The 24591-nt window shown below is 41.3% G+C and overlaps 2 protein-coding genes across 4 annotated transcripts in view; both read right to left on the bottom strand.

Annotated features, from left to right (window-relative positions):
- The window catches only part of c12h5orf15 (chromosome 12 C5orf15 homolog), a 29408-nt gene extending 26709 nt beyond the window's left edge, over window positions 1–2699 (bottom strand). For both annotated transcript variants that reach the window (XM_071171053.1, XM_071171054.1), the window contains exon 1: window positions 2559–2699. In XM_071171053.1, coding sequence (XP_071027154.1) covers window positions 2559–2670 — 112 coding nt within the window. In that variant the 5' untranslated portion in view covers window positions 2671–2699. The remainder of the gene's footprint in view (window positions 1–2558) is intronic.
- A 574-nt stretch (window positions 2700–3273) lies between these two features.
- On the bottom strand, window positions 3274–18530 carry LOC139420786 (non-selective voltage-gated ion channel VDAC1-like). 2 transcript variants are annotated; one of them, XM_071171052.1, is made up of 10 exons: window positions 18375–18453; window positions 15997–16516; window positions 14800–14869; window positions 13838–13887; window positions 11425–11577; window positions 10987–11039; window positions 10529–10756; window positions 7868–8018; window positions 7611–7668; window positions 3274–4265 (listed from the first exon to the last, which is right to left on the bottom strand). In XM_071171052.1, exons 3-10 carry the CDS (start codon window positions 14864–14866, stop codon window positions 4174–4176), a joined length of 852 nt encoding a protein of 283 aa, XP_071027153.1. In that variant the 5' UTR covers window positions 14867–14869; window positions 15997–16516; window positions 18375–18453; the 3' UTR covers window positions 3274–4173. The 2 variants fall into 2 exon arrangements, with proteins under 2 accessions (XP_071027153.1, XP_071027151.1); XM_071171050.1 differs by lacking the exon at window positions 15997–16516 and having other exon boundaries at window positions 18375–18530.
- Window positions 18531–24591: the final 6061 nt, after the last annotated feature.

The raw sequence follows: 24591 nt of genomic DNA, 5'->3' as shown, positions 1-24591 counted from the left end.
AGTCGATATCCACGTTTATAAACACAGGGTCACTACAGTTATTGTTATTTGTGGCCATAAAATGTTGAACTGTCCCTTAGGTGACTTGGTGAGAGGTATCAGCAGTTTAATTAGTTGAAACTTAATTACTCTTCACAAAACAATGTCCATAAAGGCTAGAACACTTTACAATGCAAGATGATACCAGTAGCTTCCAGCTTTGTAGGCTAACTTTCCTTGCTATGCTAGCTGACAGCTAAAACTAACAAATTCACTAGCCTAGTAGTTTCTTGTTGATAATGTGCAAACCATAATGCTGGTTTCAAAGATGATTGCCACAAAAACATTACTAATTCACTTAAAAAGCGGTCTCTTTCTCACAATTCTCTAAGATGATATACTGCCTCAGCGAACTAACTGACTGTAGTTCTCCGATGGGCAGATTTGGATACAAGGTATCTCATAATTTACTTTTCGTAGCAGGTTAGGAGAATTTACGCATCAGGTTAGGATAATTAATGTAGCAGGTTAGGAGAATTTTGTATTTATTTATTTTTCATTTAACTAGACAAGTCAGTTAAGAACAAATTCTTATTTACAATGACGGCCTATCCCGGCCAAACCCTAACGACGCTGGGACAATTGTGCGCCACCCTATGGGACTCCCAATCACAGCCGTTTGTGATACAGCCTGGAATCAAACCACTGAGATGCAGTGCCTTAGACCACTGCGCCACTCGGTATCGGGTTAGTAGAATTAACGTAGCACGTTAGGATAATTAGGTTAAGGGTTAGTTTTAGCTAAAACGAAGAAAAAAAAAAAACTTGATGTCAATTTGATAAACTGCATCCCAAGATTACTGGTTAAAGACAGTGCTTTAAAAAAAAAAAATAAGCTACTTCTATACAAATAAGTCCCAAATTTCAGAGAAACAGATTTCCATGAGGCTAAACAAGCTCAATAACGCAATGCATGCACACACTCCTACTGAATACACATTCACCTGTATTGATTTACCCAGAGATTTGCCATTCAAATAAATTATCATTATGTTATGTCGTTAAATTGGTAAAAGTCAAATTGATTTAATGAATACATGGCCTTCTCTGAAAAATATTGACGTAACATTTTTCTAATGTAATGATGCCCAACAATTGCAAAGAGCAGTAGCTGAGTTTATATGTCTGGATCAAGTGTCATTCTGTGCCTTTGGGTAATATGCCTTTTTTTTTGCTGTGGTATCGTTTTGGTATTGAGTATTGTGATACTTAACATGGTAAAGAAATGCTCTCATAACAGGTTAAATGCAGTAGGATGACAGGTCGACAGATGGGCTCTTTCCGTAACTCAAGAAACTATGGGGGCAATCGCATCTGCCGGCACAAGGCACAGTGAATGGGCTACTGTTGAGAATGATTAGACTGTTATGGATAGCATGTCATGTCAATTTGGATGCCCGTAGGAATAGGCCACATGGTTTCACTTTCCATGAATGTGGCATCATGCAATGCTCCTAAAAGAGGAACAATGATCCTAAAAAAGGAACTCATAGCAGTTCGGCTTTAGCACAAAAGGGACATGACTAGCTCTATATGAGACGATAAGGCCAGAGTTGTAGTTTTTCCCCCAAAAAAATCTACTCTGGTATCGAAAAATGATATTTTCCTCGTCCTCAAGACATTTTCAGAAGGCAATAAGGACCTTGGAAAAGTATTCCCATGAAGATAAGCTCTATATCAATACCATATACAGCATTATCAAGTAAAACATGTTGATATTAAAATGATGTACAGGCAGAAAACGAAAATATTTTATAAGTAGGCTTGTGATAAGGAAATAATTTTGTTGACATTTCCTTATTGGGCCTCCGCTTAAGAGAAGTGTTTCCATTTCACTGACAGAATGCTTATTATTTCAGATACATGGTGAGGGACACCTGGTCGGACAGTCCAGTTTCTCTCAGTCAAACCTGGAATTAGAGTCCAAGACCCCAAAATAACTCGCTAACTGTAGCTGGCTTGTTACCACCAAAATAGTATCTATAAAGTGGGTTTTCTAACCATTGAGATAATATTAAATTCATATTCGAATAATTAATTATATGATTCTAACACGAAAGCATTGTGCTACTAGCTAGCTAACTACCAATTATCAGCAGAATCGTTGACAAAATGAATCTTTACTTTCACTCTGACGCCAAACTAGCGAACCCGCTGTGGCTAGGATTGGAAACTGTAACGTTCGTTAGGTAAGGTTAATGGTCACTGATGACAGATTAGATGATTAGGCCTGTAACATTTTAACCCGGACTTCTATTTCTGACAGAGTTGGCTGCCATGCTCCTCATCTGACACCTTGGCAAGTCACTAGGCGGCACCCATTTACCTCAATCGGCGGCACAGCAGGAACTGGTCGTCGACTAGCTACTGTAGCTAGGTGAAAGCTGAACGCAGATACTAATTCAGGTAAAAGCAGATACTGGTTCAGGTGAAAGCTAGCTACGTTAGCTCATATAGCTCCCTCTCAACATAAAACTAACCATAAAACATGGTAACTTCGTTTTGAATATTAAACATACCGTTTTGGGTTGCCGGCGGAGCCGAAATACAGTTGGGAGTAAACAGTTGTAACAAGATAAACACGAAACATTGAATTTTCCAGCTACGTCTCATCTTCCTGCAAGTCGCCATCTTGTTTGTGAGGGATCATTAAGGGGCGTGGTTAAAATGCAAAAAGGTGACGTGGAACAGATGACAACCGAAACTGAACGGTCCTTTCTTTGTACTTGACACCTGAGTGGGGATTAGGACTGTCTGATCAGTTGGAAAGATAGCTTTATGTATACTAAACAAAACTATAAACGCAACATCAACATTTTTACTGAGTTACAGTTCATATATGGAAATTAGTCCATTTAATTAATTAATTAGGCCCTAATCTATGGATTTCACTACTGGGCTGGGGCACACCCACCAGGAGCCAGGCCCAGCCAATCATTACAGACAGAAATACTCCTCAGTTTCATCAGCTGTCCTGGTGGCTGGTCTCAGACGATCCTGCAGGTGGAGAAACCGGATGTGGAGGTTCTTGGCTGGCATGGTCACACGTGGTCTGCGGTTGTAAAGCCAGTTGGACATACTATCAAATTCTCTAAAACTATGTTGGAGGAGTCTTATCGTAGAGAAATTAACAGTTATAGTCTAAGTTAGATATGAATATAGGCCTACAGCAAATCCAAGGCTTTTTATTTCCATTATCATTGCATTATGGGTGGGAAGAAAAGCACAGAGGCATTCAAGATGTTGTTCTTTATTTAACGGAGTAACAACATCAGGTACAGAGTTTGTCTGTTCCAACACCATCATCGGAAGACTAACATTCCTTGTAAAATCATTTGTGTTAAGAGGGATGTTGTATAGTGTGCAGGACAGGTTACCTTTCTATTTGGGAACAATTGAGGTTTGCCTTAAACTTCACAGACAGGTTAAGTATTCAAGAACATTGTTAATATATTTTTGCTATATGTAATAAAAAATAATTCACACCAAATGCACAGACAGACGAGTCAAAAACAGGTTTGATCCTAAATGGCACCATATTCCCAAAAAGTAGTTAGTGCCTCAGAGCTAATGCTGCTTAAGTGAAGGACCACTTACCCATCCCATAATAATATCTTAGACACTTCCCTTCTTTGTCAGAGGGTTTACAAGGAGAGAACTTTCCAGTACAGAGGAATATTTCACCTTGGCCAAGGAATGTTTATGTTGTAATCCAGTACCAGTGATCTGTTTAATGCAACAGCCCCACCATGTGGACAAAAAGTAAACTATGTTTACCAAATCCTTTAATTTTTTATATCTACAGTATCTTATTTTCTCTTATCCGCTTTGAAAATATATATAAATAAATTAGTGTTTACATGAGACCTTAACAGACCTTTATCATTTTTACATTTTGCCGACCATTAAAACATCTTAGTTTTATTCTAAACTGGGCCCTGTATTCCAAAATATTTTATCTGAAATGGTCCTGTAAAAGTGGAATATCAACTGTAGTGCGATTTCACCACGTGTGCCGCCTCACCTCAACCAAAGCACATCTACTGTAAGGGAAACAAAGTTGTGAGGATAGCTATTTCAATAAAATATTTGGTTGTTGTAAAAGGTTTTGGGGTTGTTGTGTTCCTTGCCTTCTTATGCCTCAAACTCTAGGCCAAGGCCGAGCTTGTGCCCACCGGTGTTAATGTTTTTCCCATCCAGGAGAGCAGAAAGGGTCAGCTTAATGCCTGTAGACAGAGAGACAGAGACAATACATCAACAAAGGGGAGTAACAAGTGCAGCTGTGGTGATCACAACATTTTGTCAGCCGGTAATTGTCAAGTTAATGTAAAATTAACATTTAGCATCTCCTGGCTTCCAGACCTTTGGAACATCTACATTTTTAAAAAAGTCTAATAAATCCATGTAACATAGCCTACACCTTCACAATACATCCATTATTTATTGTATACAGATCTAAAGAAGCATGATATGAATAAAATGTAGTCTATTTCAGAAGAACAGAATAGCATACTCTGAGTTGCCCTTATGTTAGGTCCTGATCTGGCTATGCCAAATGGCTATAGGCTACACTAGTTAATTTAGCAGACAAGATTTGCTAAGAATTCGGGTGGCATTATTTGTATTTTATAGTATGAAGAATGCAATTGAAAAAAACTGAATAAAATAGGATATTTTCTCCAAAATATTTGAGGGAGTGCGCACATGCGGCTATTCTGTGTTGAGCGGTTAACAAAGAAATAGGTACTCCTATATGCTTAATTTACAGTTATTAATATAACTTTAGTTGTTCTACAAACATTGGGGTATATGTTTGATTTTTAAAACATTGTAAGGCTGCATGATGCGACTAATGATGATTTGAAAAAAAGTAGCTTGAAAGTCATGAGCTCTGCCTTGTTTCTTGCGCAGGCTGTACACGCTACATCAGTCACTCATTCGCACTTGATATTGCCTAGAATTTCACAGCGGCATCCCCTTTCTGTGGCCATAATGCACCCTAAAAAAATTGATTGACCTATTATATTCTAAGCGATAAATAAATATTCCAGTCTGGGACAGTTGTGGGATTCGATAGATCCAAAATTAATACAACCACTAGCAGCAAAAAAACTTTTTTTACACAATGTGGCTGACGCAACAAATCAGAACGTTTAGCTTTAAATGTTGATAAACTATTAGGCTATTTCTTCACATTATAGGCGCAGCAATGTGCACATGGTAGTAGGCTATAAGAAAACACCATTATCAAGTGACCACAAATACAATTATTTTATTATAAAAAGTGCATTTTTATGGTGAAAATTATCTTCCCCAAACTTGAAACCCACGTGCTGCTTATATATGCGTTAGGCTCTACACCCCTTGTAAAGTGGATTAATGTGCTTCATTTTAAGAAGTTATTTGGCCACGTTGTGATACAAACCTTATTAAAACATATAGGCCTATGGGCTAGGCTACATGAGGTGTGCGACTGATTCGAAAAAGTCACACAAAAATTGATAATATATAATTCACAAGTGATAGGCCAACATTGTCACCCATCAGACTATTATTGATTTAATCTTGTCTTTACATATACTAAATAATATGTGAATGGATCCTAATCATGCACCTGTATCGAAATAGGCGCAGCGGGAAAAAAAATACATGGAATCTATGCACTTAAATAGCCCACAAGGGTGCGTTCTGAGCCCTCTCCTGTACTCCCTGTTCCCCCACGACTGTGTGGCCATGCACTCCTCCAACTCAATCGTCAAGTTTGCGGACAACACTACAGTGGTAGGCTTGATTACCAAAAACGACGAGACGGCCTACAGGGAGGAGGTGAGGGCCCTCGGAGTGTGGTGTCAGGAAAATAACCTCACACTCAACGTCAACAAAACAAAGGAGATGATTTTGGACTTCAGGAAACAGCAGAGGGAGCACCCCCCTATCCACATCGATGGGACAGTAGTGGAGAGGGTATTAAGTAAAGTTCCTCGGCGTACACATCACGGACAAACTGAATTGGTCCACCCACAAAGACAGCGTTGTGAAGAAGGCGCAGCAGCGCCTCTTCAACCTCAGGAGGCTGAAGAAATTTGGCTTATCACCAAAAGCACTCAAAAACTTCTACAGATGCACAATCGAGAGCATCCTGTCGGGCTGTATCACCGCCTGATAAGGCAACTGCTCCGCCCACAACCGTAAGGCTCTCCAGCGGGTAGTGAGGTCTGCACAACGCATCACCGGGGGCAAACTACCTGCCCTCCAGGACACCTACACCACCCGATGTCACAGGAAGGCCATAAAGATCATCAAGGACAACAACCACCCCAGCCACTGCCTGTTCACCCCGCTATCATCCAGAAGGTGAGGTCAGTACAGGTGCATCAAAGCAGGGACCGAGAGACTGAAAAACAGCTTCTATCTCAAGGCCATCAGACTGTTAAACAGCCACCACTAACATTGATTGGCTGCTGCCAACACACTGACTCAACTCCAGCCACTTTAATAATGGGAATTGATGGAAATTGATGTAAAATATATCACTAGCCACTTTAAACAATTCTACTTAATATAATGTTTATATACCCTACATTACTCATCTCATATGTATATGTATATACTGTACTCTATATCATCTACTGCATCTTTATGTAATACATGTATCACTAGCCACTTTAAACTATGCCACTTTGTTTACATGGCCTACATTACTCATCTCATATGTATATACTGTACTCGATACCATCTACTGCATCTTGCCTATGCCATTCTGTACCATCACTCATTCATATATCTTTATGTACATATTCTTTATCCCTTTACACTTGTGTGTATAAGGTAGTAGTTTTGGAATTGTTAGGTTAGATTACTCGTTGGTTATTACTGCATTGTCGGAACTAGAAGCACAAGCATTTCGCTATACTTGCATTAACATCTGCTAACCATGTGTATGTGACAAATACATTTGATTTGATTTGAGAATGGAGGACGCTTTTCCCTGGGGTTTATTTTCATGCCAGCCAGGTAGGCTATACTCCTGTTGTAAATATAAACATTAATATTAGGGAAGTTGAGAAATAAATATAGTAGGCCTAGCCTATAGAAAGCTGATGCTCCTCTTTTTAATAGAGGCCATCACTCTATTGAAATTTTGCGCAACATGAGCTCATGGGCTTTGATTAGATTTTCAAATACATTTGCATTGATGTCAGAGTGATTAAAGGGACAATAGGGTGCTGAGAACGAGGCAGTTAGCAAGTTTGGTAGGCTACTAATGACCATTAGCAACATCAAAGCTTGGAGAAGCCTAATTACCGTAACTAAGTCATGTGGAATTTGCCTGCCTTCATTACTCGTGACCGCCGGTGTGGTGGTAATACGGTCACCGCAACAGTCCTAGTGACAAGATCAGGGTCCTTTGACTGGCTGAGGAGGTCAAAGATCAAGTGCACGCTGCTGTTCTGTCATTTCTTCCCAAAATACAGTAGAAAGGTATTTCAACTGCACATTTAATCTACACTGGCATGGAGAAAAATAATATTTTGCAAAACATTTTAATAAAACATTTTAAAATTACTAACCAGGCTTCAGAGTCTGAGTGTATCCCAGGCCCACAAGGCTAGAGTTGTTCACTCTGGCCTGTTGGAGAAATGTATAGATTAGAAACAGGATTAAAAATCAATTTAAAAAAATAGGACTCAAAATGTACTCAACAATACTTCCACAGATCATTTTAAACTTATTAGCCTAGTAACTCCCTCTACCCGTCCCCTGAATGTGACCCCAGGCGGAGGTCATGTCTCAGCCAGTAAGAGGACTAGCTAGAGTGGCCCCTTACCGAGAAAGATGCGTCGGCATCAATCTGGTACTTGGCTGCAATGCCAAAGTGGGTGTTGCTGTTGCCAGCGGTCCAGGCCAGGTTGACTGCTGTCTCCAGCTGGTCATTCACCTTCTGGTAGATGGAGCCCCCGAACTCGGTGCCGTCATTTCTGTCATAGGGGGAAAAAACGGTTGGTCATTATTACTATGAGAATGGGGAACTAACATGTATGCAAGTATATTGCAACATGTTCAACAAAAAAACTGAAACGAGAACTGTTACAACTACCTAATATCACATGAACTGCAATCAGAAGATCAATATTCACAGTCTAAACTAGCAAACTGAGGGTACAAAACATTAGGAACAACTTTCTAATATTGAGTTACAACCCCCTTTTGCCCCCAGAAAATGTCCCAATTCGTCAGGGCACGGACTCTACAAGGTGTCCAAAGCGTTCCTCCGGGATGCTGGCCCAAAAATACAGATTTCCGATTGTTATGAAAACTTGAAATCGGCCCTAAGTAATCGGCCATTCCGATTAATCGGTCAACCTTTAGTTTGGATATGCTTATTGGTCATAGTATTGATATAGTTAGCATGCCAAAGTTCCCAAATGTCATACTACATTAGCCAAAATACAAAATATACAAGCAATGGACACTTGTTCCATGCTTTTCGGGTCCATAATGCAATTCTTCAGAAAATAGGCATTGCTTCACAACGTTTTCAGAGGAAAATGGCGGAAAATATGCAGCCGAAGTCTGGCGAATGCAGATACCAATTTGTTGCTTTAACAAATTATGACAAATGTTAAGAAAATGTTGAGCAATGTAATAAAGTAATTACTTTTCAAATAAATTACATTACAGGTTATGTTGGCTGACAATTTGCTAGCTACGCTATCCTTACGATCCGCATACCCAGTACATACTGGTGTAATGATATGCTATGTTTAGCTACCTACTGTAACGTCAGTCGGCTACTAATAAGTCGGACTTGCCAGAATATTTACTTTATGCTAACTACCCAACATTTATTCACTTGATTATTCACGTAATTTATAGCTTAGCTAAATGGTAAAGTGGTTTGGGTGTCACTGTAAATTAACTCTGGCTACCTACTCCGATTTCAGAGCACTCTGGTCTGACTGTGCCAGACCGCAGAATAACTGATGAATTTACAAAAAGCTCAACACCCGTTGAATGTGGCCGGTGTCAGTAAATGTCGGCAAAAAAGTGTAATTAAATAGTTGCCAGCAGCACCATTACAGTTACCAACACTCTGGATAACTGCCTAACCAGCTCTGCTAGGGTGAGTAAAATGGTTAGAGTGAGGTGTTCTCTCATTTGTGTCTGGAAGCAACTAGCCAGTTAGCTTGGGTGCTTGACTGCCAGTGTGAGGTCAGAACACTCAGATCATTCCTAGATCCTAATCCTCGGCCAGAGATTCCAGTATGCGCTCCAGAACGCACTCTGACACTCCAGATTGAATTTACAAACACACCTGAAGTCTAGATAGTAATTTGTTACGCTAACAAGCAAGCAAGAGGTTGCATAGCAACAGCATCAACTTCCAGTAGACAGAGTAAGTAAGTATATAGTGAGTAGTATACACTCATTATGTAGTATACAGTATGTTCGTATGGGTATGCGAACACAGATCAAGTCTCAATTGTCTCAAGACTTAAAAATCCTTCTTTAACCTGTCTCCTCTTCATCTACACTGATTGAAGTGGATTTAACAGGTGACATCAACAAGGGATCATAGCTTTCACCTGGATTCACCTGGTCAGTCTGTCATGGAAAGAGCAGGTGTTCCTAATGTTTTGTATACTCAGTGTATATCAAGGATCAGCTGTCAAAGGATTAAATAGCCATGTCTCAGAGCTAATTGACCTTGTCAAAAAAGTGATCATGAATGGAAGGCCAGGTCGCGGCAAGAGGTTAGCTTACTATCCTATACTATCCTACCAACAAAGCCCTATGACAAATCCCATCACTGTGGGATACATAAATTAACTGCCAGTCTGCATCTGAGGGGACCAGAGAGACAGCAAGTGCTTGGGGCTGCTAGTGTCCAGACAACGTCAGCTCTCATAGTTCAGAGCTGGAAACAAAATGTTAGTGACTAGTCGTTCAAAAAGCTCAGTTGGTTGGAGCATGGTGCTTGCAACAAAGTTGGGGGGTGTGCCAAAAACACAAAATACTTCACTGTAAATCATTTTGGATAAGGGTCTTAAAGACCATAAATATGGTCCCTAAACCCCATCGCTGGCTTACTGTCAGTGTTGTTGAGCCCCATCGCTGGCTTACTGTCAGTGTTGTTGAGCCCCATCGCTGGCTTACTGTCAAGTGTTGTTGAGCCCCATCGCTGGCTTACTGTCAGTGTTGTTGAGCCCCATCGCTGGCTTACTGTCAAGTGTTGTTGAGCCCCATCGCTGGCTTACTGTCAGTGTTGTTGAGCCCCATCGCTGGCTTACTGTCAAGTGTTGTTGAGCCCGATCGCTGGCTTACTGTCAGTGTTGTTGAGCCCCCTTCTTACTTCCATTGTTTGCTGAGTTGCGGAGGCCTACCTGAACCATATTTTTGCATCTATACAATGACGGGGTAGGCAGTCATTGTACATAAGAATTTGTTGTTATCTGACTTGCCTAGTTAAATAAATATATCTACTCACACATTTGTGTGGAGCTGGAACTCGTCGGTCTTGTAGCCCACGGCGAAGTTGCTCTGGGTGACCCTGTTCTTCCCGGCCTCGAAGGTCATCTGGTAGCCGGCCAGCCAGCCCTCGTAACCCACCACCGCCATGCCGTGCACAGCCGTCCCGTTAATGTCGTAGTCCACATCACACCCCAGGTTGATGTGCTCCCTCTTGTAGCCAGTCTTGATCTTACCACTCTTCTTGCTGGAGGTAGGGATATGAGAGGAATGGAAGGAAGGAAAAACTTGTGAGTATGAGGTAATATAGGAATCACAGTGACAGAATGGCAAATACATCCAACAATCTACATTGAGCTGAGCAGGACAAAATAAAATGGCAACATGTATTGTGTGACATAATTGATTGCAATTAATTAACATTGTGAAACAATTAAATGCTACCTTCAGTGAATTAATTGGATAGCCACTTCTTACCCAGTGTTTGGCGAGAAGGAGGAATCAAACGTCAGTTTAAGCCCTTTGGTCAACTGAAGGGAGAAGGTGAGAGAAAGATGGAGGATAAGAAAGCATGAATGATTCATAAGTAAATTAATTTCAGAGGCAGACGGAAAGAACTATTAAGAAAGCATTGTTGCGTAATTAAAAGGTATATTGCTCTGAGCATTTCACGCCTTAATAGGGTGGGGGGCCCATAGGGAACAGACTCCCACACGAAGAAGACTAAACATGTAAAGTTATGTATATATTGTCTTAAAATATATAATAAAATCAATGAAACAAGTCAGTGACTGCTGATCTTTTTTATATTTACACGAAGGGATTACTCATTGGCTTATAGCACCCTTCAAACAATGACAGATTGAAGAAAACGGAATAGAGTACACCCTGATCTAAAGAACACATAGTCCTGACCTGGTCCTCCAGAGTGATCTCGGTGCCCAGAGTGTTGTCGGTGTTCCACTTCTCAGTGAAGGTCAGTCCGTGTTCGGCCCACTTGTACTTGGTCTCCAGGGTGCCGGCCACTTTGCTGGTCTCGGTGTTGGCAGAGCCCGTGCTGGTGAACTCCTGGGATTGGGGTCAAACAGAGGTCAGCGGTGAGATGTGATCACGTTATTTTAGCATCAGACATTATTAGTGAGGATTTGGATGGCTGAGGACCACATTGGCACGTCACAAGTGACGGAGACAATCCGAGAGGTCTTTGACGGGTGTTGATGAGTCAGATAACTAAACGGAATAAAAATATAAAAACAACAAGTGTTGGTTCCATGTTTCATGAGCCGAAAAAAAAAAAATCCCAGAAATTTGCTATACGCACAAATTGCTTATTTCTCTCAGATTTTGTGCACAAATGTGTTTACATCTCTACTGGTGAGCATTTATTCTTCCATCTGACAGGTGTGGCATATCAAGAAGCTTATTAAACAGCATGATCATTATACAGATGCACCTTGTCGGAGAATGCACCTTGGGGAGAATAAAAGACTACTCTAAAATGTGCAGTTTTGTCACAACACAATGACACAGATGTCTCAAGTTGAGGGAGAGTGCAATTGGCTGACTGCAGGACTGCAATGCTGACTGCAGGAATGTGCACCAGAGCGTTTGCCTGAGAATTGAATGTTCATTTCTCTACCATAAGCTGCCTCCAATGTCATTTTAGAGAATCTGGCAGTACATTCAACCGGCCTCACAACCGCAGACCAGGTGTATGGAGCCGTGTGCGTGAGCGGTTTACTGATGTCAATTTTGTGAACAGAGTACCCCATGGTGGCGGAAGGAGTTATGGCATGGGAAGTCATAAGCTATGGACAACAAACCCAATGCATTTTATCAATTTCAATGCACAGAAATACCGTGACGAGATCCTTAAGCCCATTGTGAGTCCCATTTTTTTTGATGGTATCTGTGACCAACAGATGCATATCTGTATTCCCAGTCATGTGAAATCCATTGATTAGGGCGGATTTCCTCATAACAACTGTAACACAGTAAAATCGTTGAAATTGTTTAATGTTGCATTTATATTTTTGTTCATATTTTTGATATGACGAACATATCAAGGACAGCTTTCTTCCATCTACGTAACATTGCAAAAATCAGAAACTTTCTGTCCTAAAATGATGCAGAAAAATGAATCTGTGCTTTTGTCACTTCTAGGTTAAACTACTGCAATGCTCTACTTTCCGGCTACCCGGATAAACCACTAAATAAACTTCAGTTAGTGCTAAACACGGCTGCTAGAATCTTGACTCCAAAAAATGTACTCCAGTGCTAGCCTCTCTACACTGGCTTCCTGTTAGGGCAAGGGCTGATTTCAAGGTTTTACTGCTAACCTCAAAAGCATTACATGGGCTTGCTCATACCCATCTTTCCGATTTGGTCCTGCCGTACATACCTACACATACGCTACGGTCATACCTACACAGACGCAGGACACCTAATTGTCCCGAGAAATTCTAAGCAAATTGCTGGAGGCAGGTCTTTCTTCTATAGCGCTCCATTTTTATAGAATGGTCTGCCTACCAATGTGAGAGACGCAGACTCGGTCTCGACATAAGTCTTTATTGAAGACTCATCTCTTCAGTAGGTCCTTTGATTGAGTGTAGTCTGGCCCAGGAGTGTGAAGGTGAACGGAAAGGCACTGGAGCGACGAACCACCCTTGCTGTCTCTGCCTGGCCGGTTCCACTCTCTCCACTGAGATTCTCTGCTTCTAACGCTATTACGGGGGCTGAGTCACTGCTTACTGGTGCTCTTCCATGCCTTCCCTGGGAGGGGTGCATCACTTGAGTGGGATGAGTCACTGACGTGATCTTCCTATCCCCCCCCCCCAGATCTTCGTGGGCTATACTCAGACTTGTCTCAGGATGGTAAGTTGGTGGTTGAAGATATCCCTCTAGTGGTGTGGGGGCTGTGCTTTGGCAAAGTGGGTGGGGTTATATCCTGCCTGTTAGCCCCTGTCCGGGGGGGTATTGTCAAACAGGGCAATAGTGTCTCCCGACCCCTCCTGTCTCAGCCTCCAGTATTTACACTGCAATAGTTTGTGCCGGGATGCTATTATACGCTGTTATATCTGGAGTATTTCTCGTGTCTTATCCGGTGTCCTGTGTGAATTTAAGTATGCTCTCTCGAATTCTCTCTCTATCGGAGGACCTGAGCCTTAGGACCATGCCTCAGGACTACCTGGCCTGATGACTCCTTGCTGTCCCCAGTCCACCTGGTCGTGCTGCTACTCCATTTTCAACTGTTCTGCCTGCGGCTATGGATCCCTGACCTGTTCACTTCTTTTGGCTCAAGGGGTATACGGACTGCAGTGGAACTTACCAGTCCATTATCTGACTTTGTTTTCAAGTCCAGCTTGATGAGACCAAAACCTGAAAGGCACGGAAGAAAATTAAATCAAACTGTTGTAATTACAACATATTCTATGAGTGCTTTTTAAACTGATGATATATTCCTGTTCAGTTCATTATTTCCACTAACATTCCTAGCAATCCCCGTTAACGCATGGCCTCTGTTGTTTTCAAAATAAGCATGCCGTCTCTTGCAGACTTATTTTATCACTTCATAAACACATAGTGCTTATGAAGTGACGTAACAAAATGTGGAAAAAGTCAAGGGGTCTGAATACTTTCCGAATGCACTGTAAACCACTGTTCAATAAATCCCTCTCTGAGAAATACCAGTCTAGGCTATCACACATTACAACTATTACATAACATTGATAGATAGAGTTTATTGATTTGATGTGGTTTCTACCAGGGCTGTGACGATACCAGTATCACAATATTCTTTTCCAGAAATGTGACTCAGGGCGACTACATAATGGATGTTTGTTTCCCAACATTTGGGCTGTTGTCCTAAAGTTAAATCTGCTTTGTTTCCTTGCCACGATACTAACGAGTATTGCGATACTGGTATCTTCCCGGCCCTAGTTTCTACACTGGAGTCCATTGTCACGTCAGGCACAGTTCACCGCCACAGCTTCCTTCCCATCCATCTCTGGGAGGCAGTGTGCTGGTCGCCCCACCCTCGCCTGGGGGGGATTTACCTGGGAATCCCCACAATGAGGCCTAGACCTCAATAGCTCAGTACAGCTGTGTGTCTCTCAGTCAATAAGCTGCCTAAGGACAGCCAGTCTAAACTAGAGGGTTTACCAAATGGCTATAACACTAGTCTAGTACGACTACAGTCCACTCCTGATTCTCTGCAGGACAGGAGCAAAGGCTGAGTTGAAGAATGATCTAGGAAATAGTGGGTAGAAAGTAGTACTGCTCAGTGCTCACCGTATCCCTTGGTAAAGACATCCTTGGCGGACTTGCCAAGGTCAACATAGGTAGGAGGAACGGCCATTATCTGTAAAAAATCAAAGAGAAATCATAAGAAAAAAAGGAGACAGCTTTGTGTTAGGCTACTGCTTAGCACAAAGCGCTGTGAGATAGCAATGGGGCAATGGCATACATAAAGCATTAGCAGTGTGCTAGGCCTTCATTGACATAGCAACTGAGGAGAGAGCACTGCGTGTGGGGGAGGAGGTGGGAGAGGATTGAGGTCATTGATGGACGGGGTGGGCCGGTAGGGGGAGGGGCAGACAGACATGCCTCACATCTGCCTGAACAGACTAACCCGTTTGCTCTGACTCATCAGAAAAAGAGTGATGTGCTTGCCTTGCCAGGCTAGAGATTTCACAACAGCAGCCAAACCTGATACACTGGACTGACAGCCAAATTAAAACGCAAAACACAGAAGGGTCAGCTTATGAATCAATAAGTGATTTCTAAATGGAAGGTTAGACGTGATTTAATATTTGTTAGATGACCTCAACTCCACTCTTACTATACGAGAATGTGTGGGCAGAGACTTCAATGTTGAGTAACAGGAGGAGAAAATCTGCTTGTTGCAGATTCCAAAAAGTATTTCAGCATTGATCGTGCTTTTTCATCCAAGACTAGGCTTAAACTGGAACACTTGCCCTCTGCCCATGTGCACAATGCTAATTTGCAAATGGAATAGCCTATAGCCCAAATGGCTATTTTGTACATCAGCGCATGCCACATAGCCTACAGCCTGGATCACTTCCTTCAAACACTATTTAATAGAATATTAATGATAATTACTACACCTTTCTCCCGATCACACACTGAACAAAAATGTAAATGCAACAATTTCAAAGATTTTACTGAGTTACAGTTCATATAAGGAAATCAGTCAATTGAAATACTTGAATTAGACCCTAATCTATGGATTTCACATGACTGGGAATAAAGACATCTGTTGGCCACAGATATCTTAAACCAAAAAGGTAGGGGTGTGGATCAGAAAACCAGTCAGTATCTGGTATGACCAGCATTTGCCTCATGTAGCCCGATACATCTCCTTCGCATAGAGTTGATAAGGTTGTTGATTGTGCCTGTGAAAAGTTGTCCCATTCCTATTCAATGGCTGTGCGAAGTCGTTGGATATTGGCGGGAACTTGAACTCACTGTCGTACACGTCGATCTAGAGCATCTCAAGCATGCTTAATGGGTGACATTTGGTAAGTATGCAAGCCATGGAAGAACTGGGACATTATCCGCTTCCAGGAATTTTGTAGAGATCCTTGCGAAATGGGGCCGTGCATTATAATGCTGAAACATGAGGTGATGGCAGCGGATGTCACAGTATCTCTGTGCATTCAAATTACCATCGATACAATCCAATTGTGTTCGTTGTCCGTAGCTTATGCCTGCCCATACCATTACCCCATAGTGGTGGTGGGGTTATCGGTTCACAAAGTTGACATCAGCAAACCGCTCGCCCACACAACGCCATATACACTGTCTGCCATCTGCCTGGTACAGTTGAAACCGGGATTCATCCGTGAAGAGCACACTTCTCCAGCATGCAAGTGGCCATCGATGGGGAGCATTTGCCCACTGAAGTAGGTTGCAATTCCGAACTGCAGTCAGGTCAAGACCCTGGTGAGGATGACGAGCACGCAGATGAGCTCCCCTGAGACGGTTTCTGAAAAACGATGTTGGAGGTGGCACATGTTAGAGAAATTAACAGAAAATGATCTGGCAATAGCATACCAATTGCATGCTCCCTCAAAACCTGAGACATCTGTGGCATTGTGATGTGACAAAACTGCGCATTATAGAGTGGCCTTTTATTGTTCACCTGCACAAGGTGCAGTGATCAGGCTGTTAATGATCAGGCTGTGAAATCAACTTCTTGATATGCCACACCCGTCAGGTGGATGGATTATCTTGGTAAAGGAGAAATGCTCACTAACAGTGATGGAAACAGCTTTGTGCACAAAACAAGAAAAATATTATAATGTGCATATGGAACATTTCTGGGACCTTTCATTTCAGCTCATGAAACAAAGGACCAACACTTTACATGTTGCATTTATATTTTTGTTCAGTGTAAATGCATGGTTTAGTGACACCCAAAATCAAAACCAATTATTACACATCTCTCATTTCTACACGCTTTGAAATTCAGTGGGGTGGCAGTTAGCCCTGTGGTTAGAGCATTGGTCCAGTAACCGAAAGGTTTCTGGATCGAATCCCAGAGCTGACAAGGTAAAAATCTGTCGTTCTGCATTGCTCATGGGTAGATATGCCTTGCTCAGGGGCAGAACGACAGATTTGTTCCCCTGACGCCAAAGACGTGGATGTCGATTAAGGCAGCCCCCCGCACCTCTCTGATTCATTGGGGTTAGGTTAAATGAGTTAGGCACATTTCAGTTGAAGGCATTCGGTTTTTAATACAAGCCATCTACAGTGACCAACAGGCACTCGCTCGAAGGGGACCACGGTAGGAGACAGGAAGTGTCAAACATCAGGCATTCCAGAATACACACACACACATTCCGCGCACAAACATTACACAAATACACACACAGGAAGGAGCACTGAACCTTTGAGGATCATTATTGGTGGGAGAGGTTAGAATATTAGGCCATACAGAGAAGAATGTCCGTGGGGTCTTGACGAATGTACTAGCTAGTCTACATAACCGGGTCTTCAAGGAAAGCCACACAATGTGTCCTTCTGGTCCCTCTTGAGACAGAAATACTCCATTGCAGAAAGTCAATGAAATCTCATCAGACGATAGCTTTTACTATAGCTAGATTTTTTTTGCGTTGTTTAATTTTCAAATAAGCATACCTGAACAGAAATATTAAGGGAACGTCGACTGAAAGGACCTTGAGATAGGAGATTGAGAACGAGCATTGTTGCATTAGACCCGTGTCAGGCAGGTGGTTTCACGTTCCACATGCACTAGAGAGATGGAAATGCAATGTACATGTTTCCCAGACAGTTGTCACAGAATCTGCAACCTGCTGCCTGATACGAGCAGTTCTTCTGCCTGGCTGCCTGATGATGTCCAAGGGGTTATGCAACAAGGCGGCAGACACATCACTGCTTGCGCTTGAACATCTTTAGCTTACTTGCTAACGAAGTAGAAAAACTAGCTAGCTGCTGAGGTTAGCAAGCAATATTGGTGGAGAGCGGGACAAGCGCATACACTGCACATGATCGCTGGCTATAGCGAGTAACTTTAATCAAATTGCAGATTACAGTACCTAAGCTCATTAAATTCAAATAATAATGCGTCAGGTTATTAGCTAGTTACTCGAGGCCATGTTCACATAGCCAACTAGCCAGAGAGCTAACTCATCAGGCTAGCTAGCTGAATGCTGATCAGCATTTCTCCTCCTGGACAGCTTCTAACGCAACGTTACTGGTTGCGTGGTGGATGAGCGTGCTACCTCTTCCGACTCAAGCCAAGAAAGAGGTCCATGTCTATCACAACAGGGATACAATAGTGCACCATAATATGCCACAATATTAACTTCATTTCAACATACCTCTCTGTCAGTGCTTTCCAATCCTGCCTGAGGAGATTCCTGTCAACTAGACAACAGGAGGGGTGAGAGGAGGTGCCACAGCGTTACACACGCTAGAAGTCAAGCAAGCTTATGAAAAAAAAAGAGGCATGACTCTGGCGTTGTCTTGGTGGCGCACGCGCTGTTGATCGTTTGACGTCCGCATAGCGCGTCATCGGTGGGCTCCAAACCCCGCCACCGTTAACAACCGATCTAGAATCAGCTCGTCCCACCTCATCACCAATCCCCATCATTATGTGCTTATAACAAAACCGTCCATAGTCAACGAGTAGTCTAATCGCTGGAATGCAGGAATGTCGCATCAACGCTGCACAGGAGAAGAGCCAGGATGTGACGTTGAGCACTCGTCACAGTCGACTTCTGTACGGCACTATCTGTAACCCCAGCAAATCCTGGCTGTTTTACGCAGTTTATACATTCAAAATGTGCATACTGTGAAGGCCTTTGTATGTGTAACCCTATCATGCAGTTGCTATTTTGAACTTTTTTTTGTCATATACAAATCACCTCAGTGCCAGTTTTCATACTGTGTTCTGCATTCTTGTGAGCCTTATGAGTGTAGTGTATGGCAGCATGGGTGCAAAGCTTTTTGTGAAGTAGTGTGCAACTTGTTTTCATAGAATAGTGTGGAAGTGGTTGTGTGGAACCCTGCCAAACCCCATGACTTCCTCTGTCATAGTTAGGGTGCAGCTGGCAGCAAATACCTTCAGGTATTATCTAGTGAAAATAACTACAATGTGTACAATGTCTATAGCAGTTCACTTTCGATGTCAGATCAGTTATATTATGCTCAAGATAACATATTTTATATATTTTAAAAAAATATATAAATTAAATCGCTGGTTACAGTACATGTCTATAGGCACACAGGTAACCCAGGAAGTAGAAATGCAAAGCTAGGCCAATAGAGAGCATGCTCATCTTCGAAACTATGATATGCACCTACGGTAATTATGTCTCCCTTTATCGAATTATGTTTCTATCTTTGCTGCTACGAAATAGGCAAATACCCTACAAATTAAATCATTTGGAAAGCCGTTTGTTTTGAAAGCATTTATGAACATTTGCAATCCCAAATGTGCTAGAGTGACTTCTAGGAAGGTTAGTAGCACTACAATATCTTCAGAGGACAAGGAGACCATGAAACTGCCTAATCAAAGAACCAAAGGAGAGGCCGCAAACTGAATGAGGGAATGGAAGAGGCTTTGAGCTGTTTTGGCCAGTAGGTGACAGTGTAAGCAATGTAATGTGACTCCTCTCTGTTTCCAGAAAGCACAGTGAAAGTCTCCTCAAATTACAAAAAAAAGCAACTAAAAACTTCAAATTAATTTGAATAATTTGATATGTTGTGGTAATCAGTCACTCTCGAAATAGTCATATAGTATTTTCTTGAAGTTATTTGATTGATTAGAAAAGGTTAGTTACACTATGAACTTAAACTATTTGTATTTCTAGAAAAAAAATCGATTTGGTTTCAATGTTAATGATAAGATGAATATACTGCTAAAAATAACATGTACTGTTGGGTTTTAGCTCAGTTGAAAATAATAAGGAACATGTTGTATTTCTCTGACTAATAAACACATTAATATCACATAAAATAGCAACACCTCAAATTAAATAAAAAGTCTCAGCATTTTCAAATAATTTATGTAAACATTCTCATACTGTCAGACAGAAAATAACAACTACTATGAAAATGATTTCAGTGTTATGTAGCTACCTAGCCATCTGATCGATTCATTTACATTTGCCTTAATCTTAATAGCAACATTTCAATTATTATTTTAATTGATAATACTTTGTGGCATTTATGTTATTTCATTTGAGCTAATTCCTCAAAGTAAGTAGGAGCTGTTTTTGTAATTTAATTTCTGTAATAATTAATTCATTCCAAGATAATATCATGCAGTGTTTGAGGCAGTTCTTTTGTGATTTTATTTTCCTTAAGATGGCTTGTAGTAAGTAATGTCAGTGAACAATAATTAATTATGTTAATTATAACAGCAGAGCAGTTATAAACAGCATGATTCATAACTAACAAACAGTCTGTCATTGATGCAGAGACTCTTATATTTATTTATTTCCCAACAGTGACTGGTTATTTTAATCAATTCAAGTTAGAGCTACAATCCTTAGTTGCTACATCCATTTTTGGACTTATAAATGTATGATATATATCCATTGATTCTTCAAGAATATAACTTGTAAATGCCTCATGAGCTTTAGTTCAACTGTTTTACCACATCAGAACCCCAAATATAATCTTGTTTTGCTGCAATATTTGTAAACAATGTGAATGAAAACAAACACTGTATAGCCTCAAAACATGGTTTAACTCAAAATGTTCTATCGTGGGATAGTTAGTCCTTGCATCCATAGCTCTGTCTATGAATTTAAGAGTGGTTGCATTTCTTCGTTTTTTTTTTTACCAAAACAGAAGCAGTTTTGTTATTGTTGCAATTAAGGATTCTAGCTTTGAGGTATTTCCTTTCCTTTCCATTCTTGAACTGCTCTTTTGTCTATGCTGAATCACATTTTACCAACAATTTCTTGTTTGTCGCCTTTCAGTCGCCTGCAGATGAAGCCAAATTCATTTTAAAATTATCCTCAAGTAATATCTGGATTCGCCTTTCATCCCCACGCATCAAAGCCAACCAATGCACACTTCAAACAGCCATCACCAACTGCCAATCACGTATCTAAAGATGACAAACACAACAGAAAATGCTAATCAACCCAGGGCCCGCATCTACAAAGTAAATAAAGAAATTATAAACAGATGCCATAATTTACAACATATGGATAAATAAAGCACTATGTCATCTTTTTCAAAACAGTGGTTCAAGCGAGTTCCAAAACCCTCCTATCCAACCAAGCCTCTCATGAGTCAATGACTTCACTGGAGCCTGATGTATGTTGATGATTTTTCCATTCAGCACTGAATGGAAGTCCGCAACCCAGACTCTGGTTATGGTTGTGTAAATAATTTTATTTTCCCCAAGTTCCTACTCAAACAGCCACTCTCCAAAGACCTTCGAACTTCAATTAACTATCGGCAGCGATTGAATATGGTAACTGACGTTTTTGAAGATGGGATGGTTTATTGTCTCGCACTTTTCTAAGTAAAACATAATTTCTATCAATGATTGGAAATGTTTTTTAGAGAGGGGGTGACACAGAATACAATAAGTAGTTAGCAGGAGATTCAGTCAACCTTTTCTGGACTTCTTGACTTTTTGAAATCCCCATCGTCCACTGTTGGCTGCCCTGACCTAGCACATAAAGTTAGTGATGCCAAAGACGAGCTAAAACAATATGAAAGTTGTACTTTGAAAGGCTTTGTTTTTTCTCTTCAGTTCAACGTCACAGAAGTTGATAACATTATAGGGGGGAAAAAATGTGTGTGTTTCCTGACTGAACTTTGGTAGAAGGTACGAGAAATGTCAAGGCTTGACTGTGGTCAAAGCTGTTCTCGCATACGTACACACACACACACACATTTGAGCCTTGAGTCACTCTTGCTATGCCTGCTTGTTTTGTTTTGTTTTGTTTTGCTCTAAGTGTGAGAGACTGAGATCTTTATCTAGCTACCATGCACTGTGGTCCAAGGAATGCAGTAAGATGGGTAACAGACAGTTTCACAGTAGTGGAGAGATCTGTGCTGATAATTGGGTATGCTCAGATGCACCCTTTTCCAGTATAGAACAAGCTTTGTTGTGGGAACAAAAGTATTTTTGCAATCGCCCACTTTCTATATCCCAAATCACCTCGCAGTGTAACACTGTGGTAATAATTCCATAGATATGTTATCAATCTTTCCTGGGCCAGGGTGTCTAGATTCATATTTTCAACACTAAACTGTGCTTGATCAGCAACAACTGATCATTCACACAATTAGGATATTTTTTTGCCATTGATAATAACAACACAGGTTTGGCTCAGAGAAGGGAGAGATGTTCAGCATTGAAGTTATTGAACAACCGCTATGAAGTTCTGTACCCAACATCAACATGTGTACTGAATATGTGATCATCTAATCAACAGATTCTCCATATTCTCCCCGCAGGTGTCTGCACATCAAAGGGGCAAAGGGTGGAATGGTATCTCTATGCCTGCACTTACTACTGTGAACAAGCCTGGTTTTAACCCCCTAGACATGGCCAAGAAGAAACCTAGGAAATAGAATTTCCTTACTCTACCGCTGCCTGGTTGATGTGTTGGTATCATTTGCAACCTTTAGGTAAGGTTGGACCACAAAAGAAAAACAGAAACAAAGCCCTAATTAAGATTCATTGTCAAGTAAGTACTACAATACTTTGACAAGATGTAGCACGGAGAAAGGACAATTTAATCAATCACACTCAACCCTTTTGAAATGAACATATTTTCAAACACAGCAAGCAGCAACTGAGAGGCCATAATGGATGATAACTTCCAAACTGTTATGCAGTGGAAACAAGCTTTTTGCTTGTTGTGTAACACCTTACTGAGAAATTTGCAGCTCCTTTATCTAAAGTGTAAAGAAATCACAACAAAGGACAACAAAAGGAGATGTCTACTCCAAGGCTTGGCATATGTGCTAGCTTTGAGGAGATAGACAGGAAACCTTAAATGCCAGGCTTGCGTCTCTGAATAACGAACACACAGTACATCCTCAGACCGTCTTGTCACATCCAAGCAACCCTAAAAAAAAAGACTTCTTGTATACATACATCATTGCTTTTCCCCTCAGTATGAGAAATATCAGTCTCAGTCCATCTTTTATAGTTCCGAGGAGGAGACGTTGTGTTCCCCAAAGGCCCCAATAGATCCCCTTCATTAATTCTGGTCCTAAATAACGAAATTACATACATTTTTTTAACATGATGTATTTCTGTCTTTCTCGTTCGAGTCACTATGGACTGTAAAGCCAACTTTAGTGTTGGTGCGTCTTTGGCTTGCTCAGTGTGAGAGTAACACATTTACAAAACTCTACATACAGTGGGGCAAAAAAGTATTTAGTCACCAAATGGGCAAGTTCTCCCACTTAAAAAGATGAGAGAGGCCTGTAATGTTCATCATAGGTACACTTCAACTATTACAGACAAAATGAGAGAAAAAATCCAGAAAATCACATTGTAGGATTTTTAATTTATTTATTTGCAAATTATGGTAGAAAATAAGCAAGATTTCTGGCTCTCACAGACTTGTAACTTCTTCTTTAAGAGGCTCCTCTGTCCTCCACTTGTTACCTGTATTAATGGCACCTGTTTGAACTTGTTATCAGTATAAAAGACACCTGTCCACAACCTCAAATAGTCACACTCCAAACTCCACTATGGCCAAGACCAAAGAGCTGTCAAAGGACACCAGAAACAAAATTGTAGACCTGCACCAGGCTGGGAAGACTGAATCTGCAATAGGTAAGCAGCTTGGTTTGAAGAAATCAACTGTGGGAGCAATTATTAGGAAATGGAAGACATACAAGACCACTGATAATCTCCCTCGATCTGGGGCTCCATGCAAGATCTCACCCCGTGGGGTCAAAATTATCACAAGAACGGTGAGCAAAAATCCCAGAACCACACGGGGGGGACCTAGTGAATGACCTGCAGAGAGCTGTCACCAAAGTAACAAAGCCTACCATCAGCAACACACTACGCCGCCAGGGACTCAAATACTGCAGTGCCAGACGTGTCCCCCTGCTTAAGCCAGTACATGTCCAGGCCCGTCTGAAGTTTGCTAGAGAGCATTTGGATGATCCAGAAGAAGATTGGGAGAATGTCATATGGTCAGACGAAACCAAAATATAACTTTTTGGTAAAAACTCAACTCGTCGTGTTTGGAGGACAAGGAATGCTGAGTTGCATCCAAAGAACACCATACCTACTGTGAAGCATGGGGGTGGAAACATCATGCTTTGGGGCTGTTTTTCTGCAAAGGGACCAGGACGACTGATCCGTGTAAAGGAAAGAATGAATGGGGCCATGTATTGTGAGATTTTGAGTGAAAACCTCCTTCCATCAGCAAGGGCATTGAAGATGAAACGTGGCTGGGTCTTTCAGCATGACAATGATCCCAAACACACCGCCCGGGCAACGAAGGAGTGGCTTCGTAAGAAGCATTTCAAGGTCGGAGTGGCCTAGCCAGTCTCCAGATCTCAACCCCATAGAAAATCTTAGGAGGGAGTTGAAAG

The sequence above is a fragment of the Oncorhynchus clarkii genome, chromosome 12 (genome assembly GCF_045791955.1).
Source record: "Oncorhynchus clarkii lewisi isolate Uvic-CL-2024 chromosome 12, UVic_Ocla_1.0, whole genome shotgun sequence".
In the NCBI taxonomy this organism is placed as follows: Eukaryota; Metazoa; Chordata; class Actinopteri; order Salmoniformes; family Salmonidae; genus Oncorhynchus; species Oncorhynchus clarkii.
The sequence above is the reverse complement of the archived record's forward strand: the minus strand, read 5'-3'. Positions and strand labels throughout refer to the sequence as shown.

Coding starts and splice junctions, on each gene's coding strand:
- LOC139420786 (XM_071171050.1), bottom strand. CDS start 14,866: ATGGCCGTTCCTCCTACCTATGTTGACCTTGGCAAGTCCGCCAAGGAT. Junction 10,757..10,986: donor TCCTTCTCGCCAAACACTGG/GTAAGAAGTGGC, acceptor CCCTACCTCCAG/CAAGAAGAGTGGTAAGATCA. Junction 7,669..7,867: donor ATGCCGACGCATCTTTCTCG/GTAAGGGGCCAC, acceptor TTTCTCCAACAG/GCCAGAGTGAACAACTCTAG.